Source organism: Drosophila sechellia, chromosome X (assembly GCF_004382195.2).
Source record: "Drosophila sechellia strain sech25 chromosome X, ASM438219v1, whole genome shotgun sequence".
Classification (NCBI taxonomy): Eukaryota; Metazoa; Arthropoda; class Insecta; order Diptera; family Drosophilidae; genus Drosophila; species Drosophila sechellia.
Window position 1 is genome coordinate 19,594,752 of NC_045954.1, and position 20,621 is coordinate 19,615,372.

The 20,621-nt window shown below is 52.3% G+C and overlaps 6 protein-coding genes across 6 annotated transcripts; 2 read left to right on the top strand and 4 right to left on the bottom strand.

Annotated features, from left to right (window-relative positions):
* Positions 1-2,750: 2,750 nt before the first annotated feature.
* Positions 2,751-7,888, bottom strand: LOC6621071 (probable ATP-dependent RNA helicase DHX34). Its single transcript, XM_032725524.1, has 7 exons — positions 7,238-7,888; positions 6,647-7,177; positions 6,222-6,592; positions 5,962-6,159; positions 4,966-5,894; positions 4,668-4,900; positions 2,751-3,394 (listed from the first exon to the last, which is right to left on the bottom strand). Exons 1-7 carry the CDS (start codon positions 7,809-7,811, stop codon positions 2,811-2,813), a joined length of 3,420 nt encoding a protein of 1,139 aa, XP_032581415.1. The 5' UTR covers positions 7,812-7,888; the 3' UTR covers positions 2,751-2,810.
* LOC116802159 (RING finger protein narya) lies at positions 3,525-4,669 on the top strand. The gene has a single exon (XM_032725533.1). It carries the CDS (start codon positions 3,733-3,735, stop codon positions 4,366-4,368), a length of 636 nt encoding a protein of 211 aa, XP_032581424.1. The 5' UTR covers positions 3,525-3,732; the 3' UTR covers positions 4,369-4,669.
* Positions 7,889-7,932: 44 nt separating the features above from the next.
* Positions 7,933-8,482, bottom strand: LOC6614989 (28S ribosomal protein S14, mitochondrial). The gene is made up of 2 exons (XM_002039370.2): positions 8,371-8,482; positions 7,933-8,310 (listed from the first exon to the last, which is right to left on the bottom strand). The coding sequence occupies exons 1-2, from the start codon at positions 8,431-8,433 to the stop codon at positions 7,987-7,989; spliced, it is 387 nt and encodes a 128-aa protein (XP_002039406.1). The 5' UTR covers positions 8,434-8,482; the 3' UTR covers positions 7,933-7,986.
* Positions 8,483-8,860: 378 nt separating this feature from the next.
* LOC6614990 (N-alpha-acetyltransferase 16, NatA auxiliary subunit) lies at positions 8,861-13,112 on the top strand. The gene is made up of 6 exons (XM_032725528.1): positions 8,861-9,248; positions 9,589-10,077; positions 10,171-10,958; positions 11,022-11,449; positions 11,521-12,173; positions 12,240-13,112. Exons 1-6 carry the CDS (start codon positions 9,192-9,194, stop codon positions 12,495-12,497), a joined length of 2,673 nt encoding a protein of 890 aa, XP_032581419.1. The 5' UTR covers positions 8,861-9,191; the 3' UTR covers positions 12,498-13,112.
* Positions 13,113-13,374: 262 nt separating this feature from the next.
* LOC6614991 (UPF0329 protein ECU05_1680/ECU11_0050) lies at positions 13,375-14,040 on the bottom strand. The gene is made up of 2 exons (XM_002039372.2): positions 13,934-14,040; positions 13,375-13,873 (listed from the first exon to the last, which is right to left on the bottom strand). The coding sequence occupies exons 1-2, from the start codon at positions 14,016-14,018 to the stop codon at positions 13,446-13,448; spliced, it is 513 nt and encodes a 170-aa protein (XP_002039408.2). The 5' UTR covers positions 14,019-14,040; the 3' UTR covers positions 13,375-13,445.
* A 296-nt stretch (positions 14,041-14,336) lies between these two features.
* LOC6614992 (5'-3' exoribonuclease 1) lies at positions 14,337-20,522 on the bottom strand. Its single transcript, XM_032725074.1, has 11 exons — positions 20,285-20,522; positions 19,131-20,225; positions 18,763-19,068; positions 18,033-18,497; positions 17,702-17,970; positions 17,299-17,618; positions 16,356-17,246; positions 15,702-16,279; positions 14,945-15,637; positions 14,806-14,883; positions 14,337-14,737 (listed from the first exon to the last, which is right to left on the bottom strand). The coding sequence occupies exons 1-11, from the start codon at positions 20,357-20,359 to the stop codon at positions 14,648-14,650; spliced, it is 4,860 nt and encodes a 1,619-aa protein (XP_032580965.1). The 5' UTR covers positions 20,360-20,522; the 3' UTR covers positions 14,337-14,647.
* Positions 20,523-20,621: the final 99 nt, after the last annotated feature.

Sequence of the window (20,621 nt, forward strand, 5' to 3'; positions counted from 1 at the left end):
TCTAGGACTAAATATACACCCAATCTCCCATTGCCGCTGAGCAGAAACGAAGATCTATAGGCATATGTATATAGGCCCGGCTATATGTTGGCCTACCTGTGTGCACGTCCGCGAGATAAGAAAAACAATCCCTCTAATTACCCTCAGCCGACTCATTTATTAGCCAAACCAAGCATTCTCATCAGCAATCAGCAGTACGAATATACCCGCAAAGTATCGTTGAGTCCAATGGGTAACATTGGACAGCCCAGCCCAGAATGCTACCCAAACCAGTAGTAAAGTCCAGTCCAGACCACGCCTACCATTCTTTGCCATGCTGTACGATATTTCCGAGATCACTTCGCATTTTCTTTTCATTATTTATATCAATTTTACACTATTTCAAACAATTAGTTTCCTGCAGCAGCGCACTGGCGATCTCCATGCAGTTGCGTTTTTATTTAATAAAAATGCACTCTCAGGCGCTGCCAAACTTAAATTATTTCGAGCAAGGGAGGAGCGGGAGGAAATAGAGGAGGACACTCCAAATGGAATAGGGAGGCCTGAAAGAGATCCGGGAGCTAAGAGCCAGTGCTTTCAATAGGTATATACGTAGACGTGTAAAGTACCGCCCCAAACTTGCCCCTAGAAAATCGTTACTTGATGCGGATTTACTAGGCGAATCAACGAAACTACGAGTGTACATCCGACCCATACTTGGTTTTAAATAAGCAAAAGTATTACCTACATCATAAGTTACCTCTTACCTTACCATTTTTATCGTGCTCGATTTTTTTTTGTGTGTATTTACCAAGTAATTATTTGTAGAGTTTGCTTTCGAATTTGGACAAACGCAACATGATTGTAATAAATATCTCAGAAATTCAAAGCGCTATACAGGCATTTTGTAAAACCAGAAACAGAAAACAGAAAACAGAAACAAATCCAAATACAAATACAAAACAAAAAAATATTGTAACGTTGCGAACGATTTGTTCAAATTAGCTCAAAATCAAAACAATTATAATTATAAATTGTAATCTAACTGTAATTGATAGAAGGGTTCTTATATATACGTTTTTTTTTATAATTTTGCCTAACATATAAAATATTAAAATAAACTATGAATAAAAGGAATCCAACCAACCAGGTGCTTGTTATTTACCCGAATGGAACTTCCTTTTTAGCCACAGCAACTACACAACTATTTTCCGCAGTGTACAAATGTCGACAGCTGTCCGCCTAATCGAAGCACTTCGATTCATGATAGAAAATTCAAAAGTTAATGCCCGCCAGGGTGCTGTCGCCCTTTTCAATATTACGCAACATAAAACTTAAATTGAAATCAACTTTTTAACAAGCCAGTGTCTGTGCGAGTGTGTGTGTGTGTGTGTGTGTAGCGGACAGCATGCTGCACACGCCCGAAAGCATGCAACACTTTTTTGCAAGACATCACAAAATGTTGCCCAAAAGTTTTTTATTATTCCATTTACTTGTATCGGCAAAGAGCATGCTGTTTTTCAGCAGAAATGTGCAGCACGAATGTATATAATTGACCAGCATTAACGGGAATGTCGTTGTAGCCATGTTACACGGAAAATCTAGGTCTCCGGAACAAGCAAAAGGATCCTCCGCCAAGTGAACGGTGACTTCTGGGACACCGCGCCAACTACAGCGCTGTCTACTGTTGGATATTTATTTGAAAATCAAAACGCATTTGAAAGCATTTGATTGCATGCTTTGGCCCACTTAAGTAGGCAATGCATTATGTAACGAATCAGCCGAGGGTATCCAATAGATAACTAGATATTTATTTGAGAAAACGCAACGCATTCCCGTAGATTTGCGCATTGGACTGCTTGTGCTTTGTGCCATTTACATTTTGTAATAAGTAAGCAATGGGCATCGCGCAGTCGGGACACTCAAGTGCATTCTCCTTCTTTTCTTGCGAAAATGCGGACAAGCAAGCTGAGCACAAAACTCGACAGTAGCAACAATGTAGTTCCAAAGATGTAGACAGTCGGGCGAGGCAGAAGGAGCTGCTGCCCTGCCGAGGAAGCGCACAACTATATCTGAAAATTGGACAGCTTGACAGGCAAAGACCTTTTCATAAACAAGCGTAGCTTCTGTGTCCCGAGATTAGGACAACACAGCACGGTCGAAAGGAGCGCCGCACTAAGGTGCAGATCCAATACAAATCTCTAAATCCGTTTTGTCATCATCCTAAGCTAAAAACTATTTTGTAAGCTACAAAATTGTACGAGATAAAAAACAATCCTTGCCAGTCCCAAAAGTGTGAGGAATTCGGCCAGCTCTGTTGTCAGTGGCAAATTCAAATCGGGACTCTTGACCATTTTTACGTATTGCAGTTCAGTTAAAATAAGCAGCGCAGCTTGAGCAACGACCTATTGTGTAGCTAGCTAACAGGCATAGTTATCAAATCCCATATTTCGTATCGGATAATTTATTCTATAAATTCATTCTTTCACCAATTTGATTAAAATGGAAATTTCCCGGCGGCTTCAATGGCAATTGAACGGGGCATAATTGATTTTAATTAAAAATTCCATTGTTTTGGCCCAAAAACGAAATATTTTTGGTGGGAAATCCGAATAAAAATTTCCGCCCAACATTTTTCGGTGCGTTTTTTTCTCATTGTAACATGGCTGAAGGGTCCCTCAATTAAAGAAAGCAAATGTTTCCCATAACTTTTAGCTGATTTCCAAAGGGGTTAACCCAAAAGTTAATTTGTTTAGCAATTTTTCAATACGTTAAATTAGCGCATTACAAATATGTTTTTTTTTTATAATTAAATACATTTATTTAAACGATTACTTGTTATTTCGACACTGCTTTTTGTGGCGCAGAATGTCGATCGTTGTCAGTCGCAACTCCCTCTTGCAGGAGTTGCAGTAAAAGCCGCCGGAGGAGTGTGAACTGGAGCTACTGGCTGCCTCCGTTGAGGACTCCGTGCTAGTTGTTTTCGCCACGCGGCTTTCCCGCGCCTTGCGACCCTTGCATTTGGGTCGGTGCACCAGCTGCTCGAGAACATCGAACTCCTTGAGCTCGAAATCGCAGCGAGTACACTGCCAGGGCTCTGCCCGAAGAGTCGCGTCCATGGCCGTCGTCCACTGCTGTTCGACCAAGCAGCTGTACACCACGTGCTCCGATACGTTGAGGCCGCCCTTTTCTTCGTTCGGTTTCATGGGAAAGTCGACGGCAAAGGGGTTCTCCTTGAGCTCCGCCAGTAGCGCCGAAGGTGCCTGATGAGTGTAGAGCCTCTTGATGTCGGCGGGAAGCAGTCGGCGTATCGCATAGGCCACGTCCAGCGCCATATATTCCACAAGATCTTGCCACAGCGCGCTGCTCCTATCGTCACTTGAATGGGAAGGTGCTTCCTGTTTGCTGTTGAGGTCTGCAAAATGGACAGCATTAAGTACATACGTATTAGATAACTAAGATCCATTTCGAATGCCAAGAGCAACAAGCATTTTCTATAACTGAACAGTTAAAATATCGAGAATTGTATATGTAAATACCTAAAACGGTAAAAAATCTTTGAACTTTAATACACCACCTTGCAGGAAAGGTTTGGTGAAAGGTCTCTTGGGAACAGATTGCAAGGCGAGTGTTCTCACCCGACAGAGTGGCCAGACCTCTGAGGTAAGAGCCGTTAGCCCCATTCGGATATCGAAATTACAATTGCTTAAGAAGAATACATACAAGGCGCAGAGCAAACAAATATTGGTCAATATGTTTCGAGTGCATTGCAACAAGTGCTTCCGTCATCGCAAAACTGATCCGGCCGTGCCCTTCCACTTGACCCAGTGCCGGCACGTGATCTGCGGGCCCTGTTTGGGCCAATCCTCGCTAGAAAAGAACTGCCCGCTGTGCGGCCGCGTGCTCAAAGCGATCCAGATCAACCGGGACATGCCAACTAGCGTGGCCAACTACTTCGAGGATCCCCTGAGATTCCAGCAGATCTACCGCAAGATCTCCAAGTTCCAGGCGGACCAGCGGGCATCGGACAACCTGGGTTTCTACCGCCAGTTGCAGCAGCTGGAGCAGAACAAGCGCCAGCTGGAGGGCTTTTGCAAGATGGAGGCGCAGCTGAACCAGAAGGTCGAAGAGGAAAAGAAGCGAATCGCCGAACTACGCACCTACATCGCTTACCACGAGAATGCGCAGAGGATGACGAGGCGCCGGCGCAGTGCAGGTGAGAAATTCCATACGCCGGAGTTCCAGGAGGCCTGGAACACCTCTGTCAGCACTTCGGACAAATCGCAGTCGGATATGCCTTTTGATAGTTTCCTCCGGGCCGCGGACTTGGAAACCCGGTCAACGCGGAGAAGATCCTTTGGCGGCGACACTAAAGGCTTTCATCTTTAGTCACTCCAATTACTTGTCTAATATCTTATAGGAATTCTAAGACTATAATACTTGTAACGATACTTAATAGAATGAAATATGTATAATGTTTCAATTTGACCCTTCAGAACTTTCCCAATATAAAAAACCAGATAAATTATTCATTTGTGCTTAGGGTACTTATTATCATCCGTATTATATTACTATTACTATTCAAATCGAGACGAGATACAAGGAAATATAACAATCTACTTAAGCTTACAAAACTCAAAAACCCACTAGTAGTTTTAATGATTCCAACCAATCTGGTGAGTACTTACCATCCAGCTTGCCGTAAAGCAGCCTGCTCCAACGTCGGCGCAACTCGATGGCCCGGCTCAACAGCTCCATACCGCTGCCGGGCATGGGCAGATCCAGTCCCAGCCAGCCGTCGCAGGCGATCTGTGTGATGCCCGCGTTCGTGTCGATGGCGAAGCTGAAGAGCAATAGCGTCTGGGCAGCCGGCAGACGGATGCAGTTAATCAGATATGGCTTGGCGGTCTCCAGCAGCGACCTGTTGTAGTAAGTAGTTTTTGGGGATTAGTATGGGGCTACAATTCCGTACGCGTCTGTACTCACTGGTAACAAAGCAACTGGTGGCGCTTGCTGAGCGGTAGCTTGGGCGTGTAGAAGTCCGGCTTGGGCAGCAGATCGCTTTCGGTCAGCTTGAGCTGCTCGAAGTACTTGGCGAATTGCGAGTTGGGGTGCTGCAGCACGAAGGGCTTGAGCCGCGTGTGGAAGAACTGCTGGCCACCACCCTTGCAGTAGTTGAACTCGTCGCTGATGGCCAACTGTGGGTAGAAACCGCTGCCAAGCAGCAGCTTCATTAGCACAACGACGCTGTGTCGGTCGAGACGCGACGAACGCTCCAGCAGCGCCAGTTGTCGAGGATCGAACCGCAGCCGGAAGTCCACGTCCCTCATGTCGTCGCCCTGCTCCTCCTCCCGCTCCTCCTCGTCCTCCGCTACCCGTCCAGCGCTCTGCTTTAGCAACTTGCGCTGACGGGGTTGCTCAAATCGTTGGCGGCGCTTCATGGCTTTCAGCTGCCGCAGCTCACCATGGCGCGTGGCGCGCTCGGCACTGGTCAACTGGGAGTCCGAACCGCTGGCCACCACCATGCCGCAGCTCTCGAGGATGCGCTGGAACTGCTGACGCAGCTTGGTAACCTCATAGAAGCGCTGCTCTTCGATGCCCAAGCGACGGCACCACTGTCGAGTGCCATCACGCCGCATCTTGAGCTGCACCCACTCGTTGTAGAGACGCACCAGGGTGAAGAGGTCGCCTTGATCGGACTCAAGCGACTCCCGCTCGCGCACGCAGCGCTGGTCTGTGTGGGCACGATTCGTCAGCGGGTTCTGCACGCTCAGCATGGCGGCAAGGGTCAGCAGCTGCTCCACCTCGGGGAACACACTGCCCATAAGCAGCATCTTGCCAATGGACAGCTCTACGGGCAAGTTGGCCAGCGACCTGCCCAGCGGTGTGATCTTCTCCTCCACGCTGAGTGCGCACTGCAATAGGGGTTAGAAGTCCGGCTAAATTGGGGTCTACACAGTTGGGTATCGGTGAAATACTCACGTGTTGCTTTAGCGCCAGAATAGTCTGCTCGATGCGCTCCGTTTCCGGGGCCTCTATGAATGGAAAGGCCCGGACGTCGGGCAGTCCCATGGACACCATCTGCAGCAGCATCGTGTCGAGCGGCACGCGGTAGATTTCCGGAGTGGGATAGGCCTCGAAGGAGTTGTATTGCTCCGCAGTGTAGATCCGAAAACAGACCTGTGCTCAGAAAGTGGGAATGTATAAGAAACGGAGCAACCGTGGGTTAGGTTCTAGCTTACACCTGGTCCCGTGCGCCCAGCACGACCCTTGCGCTGATCCGCAGAAGACTTGGACACCCAGAACTCCTTCAGGCGCTGGCCCTTGCAGGTCGCGTCGAAGTTCATCTCCTTGACCTTGCCAGAGTCGACCACGAACCGCACACCGTCCACGGTGAGCGACGTTTCGGCTATGTTGGTGGACACAATGCACTTGCGCATGCCCTCGGGTGCGTAGTCAAACACCTTGCTCTGGTCCGCAATCGCCTGGCCACTGTGCAGCGGCAGGACGAGCCAATGATTCTGTTCGGTGGCGTACTCGTGGACGGCCTCCACAACAGATTCGATTTCGTTTACGCCGCTAACGAAGATGAGCACGTCACCGCGCTCGCTGGCTGGGTAAGATGATTATTAGGCGATCCCTAAAAGAACATGATAACTAAACTCACTCGGATACTGCTGGTCAATAAGGCTAAGCACCTGGACAAATGGAGCTGGATCGATGCGGTTTCTCTGAGAGCGTTTGGATGTCGCCTGTCCCGCCTTTAGTTCCAGTGCAGGTGGCGGCAGATAGCGCAGTTTGATGGGAAATAAACGTCCCGGCACCTGGACTAGTCGTGCGCCCTCCTCGCCGAAGTAGCCGTGGAAGAGCTCCACGTTGATGGTGGCAGACATGAGTATCAGCTTCAGTTGCGGCCGCGCCCTCAGCAAGCACTTGGTGACGCCCAGTAGAAAGTCGCCGAATAAGTTGCGCTCGTGGATTTCGTCCAAAATCAAGGCATCGTACTGGTCTAGGTTGGCGGCCACCGCCAGTTGCCGCAGCAACAAGCCCTCCGTGATAAAAATGATGTTGGTGAGCTTCGTCCGGCTGCGCTCGAAGCGGATTTGGAAGGCCACCCGACTGCCGTAGTCGTCCAGCAGCTCGTGCGCCACGCGCTTGCACAGGGAGACGCAGGCCAAGCGGCGCGGCTGGGTGCAAGCTAAGGCAAAAAAAGGTCGGTCATTAGCAAGGCAGCCTCAGGGGGATGCAACATACTCACCAATGCTGCGGTAGCCAAAGTCGTAGAGATACTGGGGCACCTGTGTGGACTTGCCGCAGCCAGTGTCACCGGCCACGATGACCACGCGGGATGTGTCCAGTGCCTCGCGCAAGTCCTTCCGGAAGCGAGCAATGGGTAGATTGCGTTGTGTCTGCCGCAGCTTTCGGATACGCTGGAACTTCTCCGTCTGGCGGAAGTCCAAGTACACCAGCAAGATATGCCGAAACTGAGACTGCATTTCGTCGCGCGCCTCCTGAAGCAGTTCGTCGGCGTCCAGTCGCAATGCCAAGTGCTTGCTGCGGTGATACGGCTGCATGCTGCTCAGCTCCGCCTCCGCGAGTCGAGGCGGCAGCACGGGCTGACCCGTGGAGCGCATCATGGCCTCGTACTTGCTAACGAATTTCCAAAAGTCAGCCTCATTCTCCACCAGACTCCTGCCTGCCTGGCGGCTCTTGGCCTGCAGCAGGCCCACGAGCTCCGCCTTGTTATCCAAGAAACTAAACTCGATCAGGCTGATCTGAGTCCTGCGGCGGCTGGAAGCATGTTCATCTGCCTTCTTTGTTATCCGGGACATTTTTACCGAAGCCAAATAGCTCCTAGAATTTGTATTTACTTCTCCCGACTGCAAACGATAACACTGCTGCCGATAGACGATCAGCTGTGCAGGAACCCAAACCGATAACACAATTCTGGAATGTGGATGACTACTAACAAGGTTTATTTCCCTAGATTGCTAACAGGAGGAGGCACTACCACATGGCGCGCTGGACGCCGGACAGCTTGTTGTAGTCGGCGAGGTGGCGCCACACAATTCGACTGAGCCTGTACTTGTGGACAACTCCGCGCGGCCGTGACGTAAGCGCGCAGCGTTCCCTCACCCGGACGAGCGATGAGTCCCGAGGAAAGGCAGCGATCTCGGCGTCGGCTACCTCGCGTAGCTCCGGCGGCAGGATGTCGTTCTTGCGCAGCGAGTTGATTCGCAGCCGCTCCACGGCGTTCTCCTTGACGCACTTGCGCCGCTTTACGTCCCGAATCATCTTCCAATCGGCGTACTTGGTGCGCACCTGCTGCAGCTGTTGGGACAATGGGCTGGGTATTAGGTTCGCTCAGTTAGGAGTACGATGTTTACTTACTCCGCAGCCGGCTATTTGCACGGACTGGCACACAAAACCCCCGATCCTGGCCAGAGAGTTCATGTTGTTGCTTTCGGTGGTGCTCTTCTTCTTTTTGCCTCTACTTTGTTCGATATAGTGTCGGTTATTAACGCGCGGGTCTATCGATAGGCAACAGCTGATGAGCCACACAGTGAATTGCAAATTCATTGCGTATTATTTTCGTATACGAAAACTGGGCAATTTAAATGAAAAATACGATGGCGAAACATGCAGGGTGGAATCTATAAGGGTAAAACATAGAAAGCCGGCTGACTTTCGACCTCTCGGAATAAGTTTTAATTAACAATTCACTCGCTTTACATAACCGCCAAGCAGCGCGATTCAAAACGAGCGCGTTCACAACCATTCGCAGTGTCGTACAATTGCTGTTGAAATTCGCCGCGAAGCGCGTGCACACGTGTGCCAGTGTACGTGCGCCAGTCCGTGTATGTGCACAGTCGAGTTTGCCAGTGTGGGTGTGTGTGGTCGTCTCACGTCGATTTAGAAATTTACTCGTGCCCGCAGTTTGCTGTTCGCTGTTCGCCGTTCGCCGTTCGCCGTTTTCGCCTTGTGTGTGGTGTGTCTACTCCATATAGACTGCCAATCGAGTCCAGCTCCGCTTCCGAGCAGCAGCAGAAGAGGCATCGCAACTCAGCTCAGCTCGCTGATCCACAGATCCCGCAGTCCGGTGCAATTCACGGCCAGGCGAAAACCCAGTCCCAGTCAGCAGCTGAGGAAGAACAAGAACGAACAAGCAGAAGAAGCAGGCCGAAGAGAGGAGCAGTCGCAGTCTTGCAGAGATGCCTTCTAGCGATCCCCTGCCGCCCAAGGAGGGCGCGCTCTTCCGCAAGCTACTTGTAAGCCGGTCCAGGTGCCCCTGCTGTCCCATCCCTTCCCCTCACCTTAATACCGCAACTGTGCAGACCCCCTCCCTTCGTTCTTGCCTTTGGCCGGCTTCGGCATCCATGTGCTTTTTAGCTGAAGTCAGGTGTAGAGTGCCTATTTTTGGCAGAAGCAATCCGGAGGCGATTCCTCCGCTGCTCGAGATGTGCGGCTTCAGCGGGCAATTGCACAGCTCTGCTTAACCGCCGACGTTTGTGCTCGGCCCGCTGGTCGCATAACCTCAAAATTCGCGCTGCGCGGGATGCGAGAAACTTTGACTAAAACCTTTCTTCTTTGTGCTTCCTTATCACACAGAAATGCTACGAACTGAAGCAGTACAAAAATGGCCTTAAACTGGCCAAGCAGATCCTGTCCAACCCCAAGTACATGGAGCACGGCGAGACGCTGGCCATGAAGGGGCTTACTCTGAACGGACTGGGGCGCCGCGAGGAGGCCTACAAGTATGTGCGTCTGGGTCTGCGCAACGACTTGCGCTCCCACGTTTGCTGGCACGTCTACGGACTGCTCCAGCGCAGCGACAAGAAGTACGACGAGGCCATCAAGTGCTACCGCAACGCGCTCAAGTGGGAGAAGGACAACCTGCAGATCCTGAAGGACCTGTCGCTTCTCCAGATCCAAATGCGCGACCTCGAGGGCTACAAGGAGACGCGCCACCACCTGTTCACGCTGCGTCCCTCGCAGCACGCCTCCTGGATCGGTTTCGCCATGAGCTACCATCTGCTGGGTGACTACGACATGGCCAACAGCATCCTGGAGACGTTCAGCCAGTCGCAAACGTCGATTGTATGTACCCGGCTGCCTGCCGATTCCCCATTGTATATTCTAATTTAATAACATGTTCGTATTTCTTGTTCCATGTTTCTGCTCCGTGGACAGGAGGCGCACGATTACCGGCACTCGGAGCTGCTGCTCTACCAGAACCAGATACTCATCGAGTCGAATCGCCTGCAGCAGGCCGTGGACCACCTGACCAAGTACCAGGGCCAGATCGTCGACAAGCTGGCCGTTCGCGAGACCATGGGCGATCTGTACATCAAGCTGCAGCAGCAGGAGAAGGCAGTGCCCATCTTTGAGTCTCTGATCCGCCGCAATCCGGAGAACGTGCTCTACTACGAGCAGTACATTGCTGCCCGCCAGGTGACCGACTCAAGCGCCGTGGTGTCGATCTATCGCGTGTTCCAGGAGCAGTATCCGCGCGCCCTGTGCCCTCGCCGCCTGCCTTTGAACATCGCCAACGGCGACGAGTTCCGCGTCGTGACCGACGAGTACCTGCGCCGCGGTCTGCGTAAGGGCATTCCGCCGCTATTTGTCAACGTGCGCACTCTGCACCAGATACCGGAGAGGGCGGCCGTCATCGAGGAGCTGGCGCTGCAGTATTTCGAGAACCTTACCCGTTCTGGTCACTTTTCTCGCGAAGATGCCGACGCCGGGATTCCCGTCGAGCCGGCCTCGGCACTGGTGTGGACGGCACTGTTTCTGGCGCAGCACTACGACTACATGCGCGATACGGACCGCGCTCTGGAGTACATCAATGTGGCGATCGACCATACGCCAACACTCATTGAGCTGCTTATCACCAAGGGTCGCATCTTTAAGCATGCCGGCGATCCCGTGGAGGCGTACGTCTGGCTGGAGGAGGCCCAAAGCATGGACACGGCGGATCGGTGCGTGAGCCCCATAGACTAGCATAGACCTGCTGAATGTAACCATCAATGTTTTCCCCTCAGCTACATCAATTCGAAGTGCGCGAAGTACATGCTGCGCGCCAACATGGTGCAGGAGGCAGAGGAGATCTGCGCCAAGTTCACCCGCGAGGGTGTCTCCGCCATGGACAACTTGAACGAGATGCAGTGCATGTGGTTCCAGACGGAGTGTGCCCTGGCCTATCAGCGCATGGGTCGCTGGGGCGAGTCGTTGAAGAAGTGCCACGAGGTGGAGCGCCACTTTGCCGAAATCGTCGAGGACCAGTTCGATTTCCACACCTACTGCATGCGTAAAATGACGCTGCGCGCCTACGTTGGCCTGTTGCGATTGGAGGACGTGCTACGCCAGCATCCATTCTATTTCAAGGCGGCCAAGTGCGCCATCGAGGTGTACATTCGCCTGTACGACAAGCCGCTTAAGTCGGAGACAACCATTGAGGAGATTGACATTGGTATGTGAACATTACCCCACTAGCTCCCTTGCTCGTTTACTCAGCTGTATGACCGCCTTTCTTCGTTACAGAGAACCTGCCGCCATCAGAACTGAAGAAGCTGCGCAGCAAACAGCGCAAGGCCAAGAAGAAAGCTGAGCTGGAGAGTGCGCAGGCCGCACAGGCGCAGGTGAAGCGTGAGCAGCACCAGAAATCGAAACAGCAGGCGAACCAGGAGACCGACCCCGATGCTCCGCAGTTGGACGAGCTAGTGGCCGAGAAGCTGGAGCGTACGGACGATCCGCTGGACAAGGCAATTGACTTCTTGAAACCGCTGCAGCAGCTGGCTAAGGAGCGCATCGAGACGCACCTACTGGCCTTCGAGTTGTACTACCGCAAGAACAAACTGCTCCTAATGCTGCAGTGCATCCGGCGCGCTCGCGTCGTCGACGCCGCGCACCCCGTAATCCACAGCTGCATTATTCGCTTCGTTAAGTCGTTGACCAGCGCCGCCAAGGAGCAGCCGTTCAATGAGCACGTGCAGAAGGTGCTGGAGAAGGCTACCAAAGAACTGATAGGCAGCAAGACGCCCCAGCAGCTCAACGATGAGTTCATTGCCAAACACAACGCTTCCATACTGCATTTATACGAGGGCGCCCGCAGTCTGTACGAACTGGACAATAGTAAAAAGGCTGCCGCCATCAAGCTGGTCACTAGCTTCAACCTGGCCAAGCTCCGGCTGGAGGTAAGTGACTGCCAAGCCCATTGCTCCACCCCTGTTGATCCATGCTATTTGAATTATGTTCCGCAGGAGGCCACCAAGATCTACACAGCGTTGCGGGACGGCGATGTGTTCGGCGATTGCGAGGCAGAGGCCGCTTCCTACCAGCAGGCGTGTCACCAACGCTTCCAGTACGCCCGCATCTTTCGCAATGTCGAGGAGCTGGAGGCTCAGCTGCAGGAGAAGGAGGCCGCCAAGCTGCGCGCCGAGGAAGAGCAGCAGCAGCTGATTCACGTTGATTCTAGTGAACCGGTGTCTGTGTTGGCCACGGCAGCGGCAGCGTCTTAGGACCAAACAAGACTACTAACTAATACCCGGGCCCGAGAAGTTAGTAACAGCAAGAACAGATCTGCGGCCACCACACCATCAAACACAACAAAAGCAACAATAACGAGAAGTAAAGCGAAGAACCTAACTAACAACCAACAATATGAACAGGAATAAGCTTAGCTCTATAAACAACGGCAACCACAATAAAATTCACTATTAACAACAACAAACCAAGTGCTCTGATGAGGAGGACGCCACGCCGCTCTAGGCATGGCCGCGTTTATCTGATCGGATTGGATTGGACCGGTACGGATCAGATCTGAGGCGGCGGTTGGCTTGGCGCTGTACCCTTGTGCGTGGCATGTACCACCAGTCTGCCACCTGAGAACACATACCGTCATCCGTCACACAGCATCCTACAAAATGGTTTCGGCCGAGGACCGCGAACCATGTAGTTATCCAAGTTGTTGTATCCACTGTTGTGGGATTTCGAAAACTGAATCAAACGGAACGAACCTTTGTTGACAACACCCGCTGGCTTTCTTAACAACACCTTATTTTTTATTATTTTTAACGAATGCATTGTATGTACATATGAAGTCGTAATTAATTATACGCAAATCAAAACCTTAATTCGTACACCACGACAAGTCTTCTAATTCTAAACCACATGGTATTGAGCAGAGTAGGAGCGACAGCACTCACTCCACTGGATGCGTTGAGTGTCCTTGTGCCCAGTCTAGATTTCTGATTTAGCGAGCAGCTTGCGCTGCTTAAGAAGCAGCACAATTGAGCCGCCTACATTTAGTATATCTACTAACGACCTTCCCCGCTGGTATAGCAACCTATAGAAGTCGGTTGACTCCATCCCAACCATTGCAGTTAAAACTAAGGATTAAGTAAGTAAGCGTAACGACGCCATCATTTATTGGGGGGACCTCGCCAACCCAGACCAAGCAGGAGCTATCAGTCCTCGGGTTCATCAGTCAGATTGAGGACACGCGGCTTATAGGTGAGTCTTTTAAAACGACAAAACCTCGAGTGAGCCCGCGGCGGGGTCGACTGCCCCCCAACGGCGTCCTTGTGCCGGCAGATTTTGACGAAACTCTCCGGAATCCTTGCGTTAGTGGTGATTGCCATTGCGGCTGACCCCGCTGAGGTAATGAAGCGCTTCTGGCCCTCCCATCCTGGCTCGGAAAGCTTCATCTCAATCTGCAGCTTCATCTCAAGTGAAGGCTCACGGCTTGCTCGGCGTTTTTGTTTTTGTTTTTCTTTATTTTCTTGTTTATTTGCTTGCTTTTTTTCTGTCATTTTTTCTTGCTTTTTTTCTGTCATTTTTTCTTGCTTTTTTTCTTGCATTGTTTCTTGATATTTTTCTTGCTTTTGTTCTTGTTCTGAGGAGAAAACCACGGAGTAATGACCACATATACTTGAGGAAAAGATTTCTTCCCTACCTGCCATTTTCCTGTGCAACGTTTTGGGGATAACCTGCTCGCAAGGACTTAACGATGTCATGTCAAGTGACAGAGTGACGGCCATTTTGACGATAGCTGTCACAGCAGGATTGTCGCAGGGCTAGCTAATAGCCTCCCTGATCTGGCAATTCTCTAGGTGGAAGGCTCTGCGACCGATAACTAGCGAAAAAACTATGCCAGGTCATTGATTTCTTGAGAATTCGCTCACAACACGTGCCAATCTGAATTTATGGCTGTCCACGAACAGGAGTTCCGCGCTTCGATTTGAATTCGAAAGGACATATTTGAATTTTAACCGGCCAGCACAACTTGATAGATTTTCAAAGAAGCAGAAAGCCATTCAAAAATTGTGAACAAATCACGGACAAGATTGCTCCCTCCATACATTTGAAATTAGCCACAGACTGCGTGGCACTTACAGCTTTATTCAGAAAATAATAAATCTTATAAATTAGAAGCTAATTTACACAATGCAGCCGAAAAGCCGAATGAAAAAAATATAAAGATGAGTCAGTCTCATTTCAGTATTCACTTAATCCGTAACTCTTAAAAAAAGGTCTATCGTGTGCGGCAATTCCAGTGCCTCGCACGGGGACTAGGAGATGGAAATAAGGTGATATAAGGTCCAAATAGCGTTGCGTTTCTTCAGCTGGTGGGTGGGATTTGAACCTAAAAATAGGCGCTTGTTCGCTCTTAAGGGGGTCGCGGGGCGTCGGGCAGTATGTATTCCAAGTCGAACTTGGCTCCGATGCGAGGCACTCGAGGCTTCCTTTTCTTGACCGCCTGCAACAGAAGCGAGTAAATGGAATGAGTAAATTATGCAGAATAAATATCTCTATCTCCTCTATCACCTGGGATGTCGATGCTGTGGGAGCGCTCGCACCGCCTGTTGAGACCCCATCAGATTCGGACTGCGACGTAGCCGGCTGCTGCTCCGAGATGAAAGCATTAGTTCGGGAATCATGGCTTTGACTTGCAGCCAATGCTTACCTGAATTTTGAGCGTTTGCATCAGTATGGTCGCCTGTTCGCCTGCTGATTGTACAGGAAGACTAGAACTGTTCTTTGTGTCTATGGTCTCGTTCGTAGGTTGCTGCAACACAGACGAAGGACAAAGATTCTTGGTGGCATCGACGTCCTGACGACCGGCTGGTTTGACGCGATTTAATTTCTTGGGACGGTACGCCTGTATGGGCACAAAATCTTTGATCGTTGAGTATCGCGGTGGCGCATTGTTGAACTCAGTCAGCTGGAGTGGCTGCTGCTGGAGTGACTGCTGCTGGAGTGGCTGCTGCTGGAGCGGCCGCTGCTGGAGAGGCTGCTGCTGATTCGGGTAGTATGGCTGCTGGAGATGCATGCGCACGTTGTTGTTAAAGGTGCTCTGCGCAGCTTTATTCTTGTTGGGGCGCATATGATTTCCATTGTCGACGCCAGCGTGGAATGCGTTGGCGTGCTGCGTGCGCCCGTTTACCCACTGATGCCACTGCCTTTTTGGTGGACCACCCAATGGCGGCTGATTTAACGCCGCTCCTGTCTGGCCGCTTCTGTAGAAATGCTGGGTGTCCACGTGCGCCCGCGCCTGCTGCTGCATCTGCGGCTTATGCTCCTGCTTCTGTGCCTTCTGCTGCTGCGCCTCATGCTGTTGTGCCTCTTGCTGCCAGAAAAGCGGTGGCTTGGGTAGATTCTGCAATGAAAAGTGGTTATGTGAACACATGGTTGGGTGGCACAACTGGACTGAAAGCAGTTACGGGCATTTGTCCGGGAAACGGAGCTTTTTGCTGTAGAAGTATTGGCGGACGTTGCTGCTGCACCGCCTTCTGTGGTGGCGTCGCGGCCTTATCCTCCCCCACGCCCAAAACCGTCATGAGCGCCAAGGTCGGATCCTGAGGTGCCACCGTTGCGGACGTGGCTGCAGAGAATGCAGTGAAAGCTGTGCTTGCAGCTGCATCAGGAGCTTTGGTGAGCGAAGCAACCATAAAACTACCGCCCTGTTGACGTGATGATGACCGATTTTGGCGCCAATTATTTGGCGAAGACTGCGGTTTGGTTGTTGGCGTACTGACGCGTTCCCGCCAGTTGGTAATCTGCTCCGGCGGCACCGGTTTTGGCTCCGGCGATGACTTGTATGAATCCGTACGGGCTATCGGGTCGCCGCGCGTCTTGACGAATTCGTCGCGAATTTGGGTCTTCATCGTGATCGGGACCCAGGTGGACCCTGCGGCAGTCACATAGCGACTGCTGGTCGCACGGACTGGCTCGTCCTGTGCCTGGTTCGGCTCAGTATCCCTCACAGTCAGTGCGTTGTCGTTCTGCTTCTCTGCTTCCTCTGCAAGAAAGAGTGGGAGCATTGCTATGTATGTGCCTTATCCGATTCTCTAGGCTAGGCCGCACAAGCCACTTACCGTCCGTCTTGATGATCACCAGGGCAATTTCGGGCACCTTGTAGACTCGGTCTTCGGCGATGCCGTGGATGTCGTTGCAGTTCGGAACGGGCTTGTCGAACAGCACCTCGTAGAAGTTGTCGACAACATGGACGCACTCAAAGCGCACCGGGTTGGGGTCCGTAACGGGATTAATGCCAATCACGGTGCCCTTAGTGCCCACGGGCACCATGTAAATGGAGCGTACGATTACGACGCGATCGAAGAGACGCACCGCGCGCTTTCGGTAGACGTCTGGCAGTGTGACATTGGGCTTGATGAGCAAGTGCGGCTTCACCTGCAGCTTAACGTGCTTGACGGGCAGTGAGCGCAACTCGTCGACGGCGGCTATCAGAAGCTGGACGGTCTCGCGGCAGACCGTCTTGGAGCCGCAGGAGACGCGCTCCACTTTCATGTGCGGCTGCTGTCGCACCCAGTTGGCCAGATCCTCGACGCGGCGATGGCCAACCGCAGTGGGGAACACGTCCTGTTCGAAAACGAACTCGGCGCGGTCGTTGGAGATACCGAAGAAGGCGATAACGTCTGGGTAACGCTGGCAATAGTCGTGCATCAGATCCAGGGCCAGGCTGGAGTAGTACCACTGGTTGTTCATGCGGCAGCAATACCCGGCACGCTCCTCGTTCTGCCGCGGATACTTGAGCTGCAGGCCAATGTTGTGCTTGGTCACGTTTTCCATCTTCTGACGCCGCGGACCGAGCACCACCCACACGGTACCAGTTAGGCGTCCCAGGGCGCGGCCACTGATTTTGAGCAAGTGGCAGACCTGGTAGGTGGACAGGTAGTCCCGGTCCCGCTCTTCCTGCAGCTGACGTGCCGCCTTTACTTTCGGTTCCGGTTGCACCATGATGCTGACTGCAAAAATGAATTGATGATGGGCTGTCATTGCATGGCGAGACGGACTTACCCTGAATGCGGCCATTGGTGTAGGCCAGGCGTGGGTCCTGCACAGTTCCCTCGCTGCCGTAATACGGATCCGTGATCAAGAAGATCGAACTGCCAACGGGGAAGTAGTGCTCCACGTTGAGGATATGTTTGCTCGATTTCTCCCACACATTTAGATTGGCCACCACGCCCTGGGCAGGATGGCCGGTGACGGATCTGCTCCACGAGTCGCGCACTACCAGGTCCCCCTTGGCGTGGAACTCCGTCGAGTTGCCGGCAAAGGTGCGCACATAGACGAGCACATCATAGTTGGCAAACTGTATTCCCATACGAGTGATAAAGCTATCGTGGGAGGAAAGAGAAGAAAGAGAAGGTGGAGCATTAGCAGTGAGACTGCAGGTGCAGACGGCGGCTTCACACTCAACTGTTCCTGAAGCGCCTTGCACTCCGAGTCGAAACGCCGCGAATCGTTTGGCGCGATTCCATCGCTGTCGACGCGCTGATCTCGCGTGGCCACGCGCACCACCATCGCCTTGACGAGATGCGGCCAGCCGATGTGTATCACCTTCCCCAGGTACTGGGAGGCCACCGCCTCCAGGGTGTCCTCCAGCGGGCTCTTGCGTGGCTTCAGCACGATGTTCTGGTTGCGACTGACCTGTTCGAACACCTTGACGCGGTCGTTGCGCAGCTCGAACTGGAAAATAGCAAGCATATTAGACATGGCGAGCGTTATGCATGCGTCCAGGCGACACTCACGTCGAAGGGCAGATGCTGCATGGTGGGAAATCCCGGGAAGAAGACCTTCCTCGCCGCATTTGGCAGCTCGATGCAAACGCTGTACGGCAGATTGACTGCGATTTCGTGCGACCACTTGGCCACCTCCGAGCAGTAGAGCACGGGAAGGGCCTTCAACGGAGGACACTCTGGCATGGTACCCTGCGCCTCCGGACTGTATTTGTACACATACATGGGGCCGTGTTGGTTGCGTTCGCGCTCCTCCAGCGACAGCTGCGCCTCGCATGGCAGCATGGCGTTCAGCAGCCGACGCTCGTCGATGAAGGGTATCAGCACAACCGCCTCCCAATCGTGTTTCTTGCCGTTGAGGTCGCTCTCGAACTCCAGCGGATAGAAATCGGCCAGAGGGCTGCTCGGCAGCAGCATGAGGTCGTGGTAGGCGACGGGGAGCAGCTTCGCACTGGCCGCCGGCAGCACCGCCAGAAGCTGTATTCGGAAGATTGGACAGATTGCTTAAGTAAATCTAGTATGTATGCAGATATATGGAAACATGGGTAATTGGTTAAGAAGATTGCTTTAACCAAATGATCTAGCTCCACCATTGGATTAGAGGGAGATAGATATATGTTAGGAAGGAGATACGCAGATGATAGTCTAAATTGGTGGCTCTGGTTTATCTTTAATAAATGATAAGCCCGATAAATGATAAGCTTATAAAAAAATCTATCGGTGCTAAATGTGCTCAGCTCACCTGCTGGAATGGAAGAAAGGGCGTGCCCAAGTGGAAGGCGATCTCCACCTGCTCAATGTTCTTGAGGTCGCTGATGAATGGAGAGTAGTGGAAGGGATAGTACCAGTCCCAGGACTGCACGCCACGGTAGTAGTAGTCGAGCACCCACTGCAGCGCATTGACGTAGTGGTGGCCCAGTTCCTCGAGCAGGTCGCTCTGCGGATCCCGCTTGAACTTGTTGCGGTAGAAGTTTCGCTTGTAGTTCTCGAACTCCTTCAGAAGAACCGCCTCGTCGGAACAGTCCTCCTCGCTGTCATCATCGTAGAGCTGTGGAAGGGGCATTCAATAGACGGAAATACGGGATGGCGGTCAGTGCAGCGAGTTCATACCATCATGCTCTTGTTGATGAGGGCTCCGAGGTCGGAGTCGTGGTTCTGTGACTCGGTGATCTCGTCGACGTCCGTGTCGAACGTATCTGTTTTGGAGTTCATGTACTTGATTTCGTCAGCGTGCTCCTTGAAGTGCTCCAGCTCCACCTCGGTGAGGGCCGACATGAAAATCTGCAAGCGGCGCAGGTTGAGCTTGCCGTTCTCGTTGATGTTGCCGCCGAGGGTCGGGTAAATTCGGATGTAGGTGCGGTAGAGCAGCGGCAGTGCGTTGGATGAGATGTGCAGGCACGGCAGGTGGGGAATGAAGTCGTTGCCGACCAAAAAGCCCATCAGCACCCAGTCGTCGATGAGCTGGGCAACGTCCAATTTGTGCTCGACCGTTCTCAGGGCGTCGAACTCCAGCTCGAGGTACTCGCGCAGCAGACCCAGGTGGAGCAGGAAGAAGCGCGTCTCCTCCACCGAGGTGCGCTTCACATTGCGCCCGAACTTGACCTCCTCGCGCAGCACCACGAAGTGTAGCTCGTGGGTGCAGAGGCCCAGAATGATCAGATCGGCGTCCAGGCCGTAAATGCAGTGCCGTGTGTTGGGATCAAAGTCCGGCTGCGCCTTCATGTACCGAATGTAATCCATGATCTTGTGCTCGCCCTCGCCGGGCACCTCCTGGCCACTCAGGATAACGCTGCAACGCTGCCACAGCGGATCCGTCGAAATCTTCGTTTTGAGAAAGGCGCGCAGCCCCTTCTGCAGACGCCCCATGAATACGGTGCCCGGAGTGATGCAGTTGCTGTCGAAGCGCTCGTGCTCCCGCCACTCGCCTCGCTGGGCCGCCTTGGTCTCCAGCTGCTCCGCCTCGCGCGCCGACCGGAATCGCCGGCTGCGCTGCTGGTTCATCTTGGCCCGGGGAGCCACTCCGTCGACGGCAAGGAAGAAGAGGCGCTGCGGCTTGATCAGGTAAAACAGCTTGTCTACGTAGTTGAAGATTTCCTGGAATATCTGCTGCTCCTCCAGGTGAAAGTGAATGTTGTTGTCGTCCGGATGCGAGCAATTGTGGACAATGCCGTTCATGTCCAAGTACAGATTGTCGAACTCGGGTATCTGCAAAGGGATCGTAGGGTGCATTGGAACTCATAACGTGACCTAGCAGCTTTACTTACGCTGTGCTCCCGCGCCAACTCGCTGAGGCACGGATATCGCTCGCTGATGTAGCGAAAGAACTTGGGAACGCCCATGTCGCTGTTCTGGATGGGACTGTTCTGCTGCCGTGCTGTGCTGCCTCGATCTGTGGCAATTTAGATGAACTGAAAAATTTGTGCCTTTACCTGTTTCAACATGTATTGATTTACACAAAAGTTGCAAGTAGGGGAGGCGTTGCCACAACGTTTCGCAATTGCCGTGTGGTAGGGCTGGCGGCATTCCGCTTCGATAAATTACTAACAGAGCCCTGACCCATTCAAATCGATATTCGAATCGATAAGCTTAAAAGGGCTCATT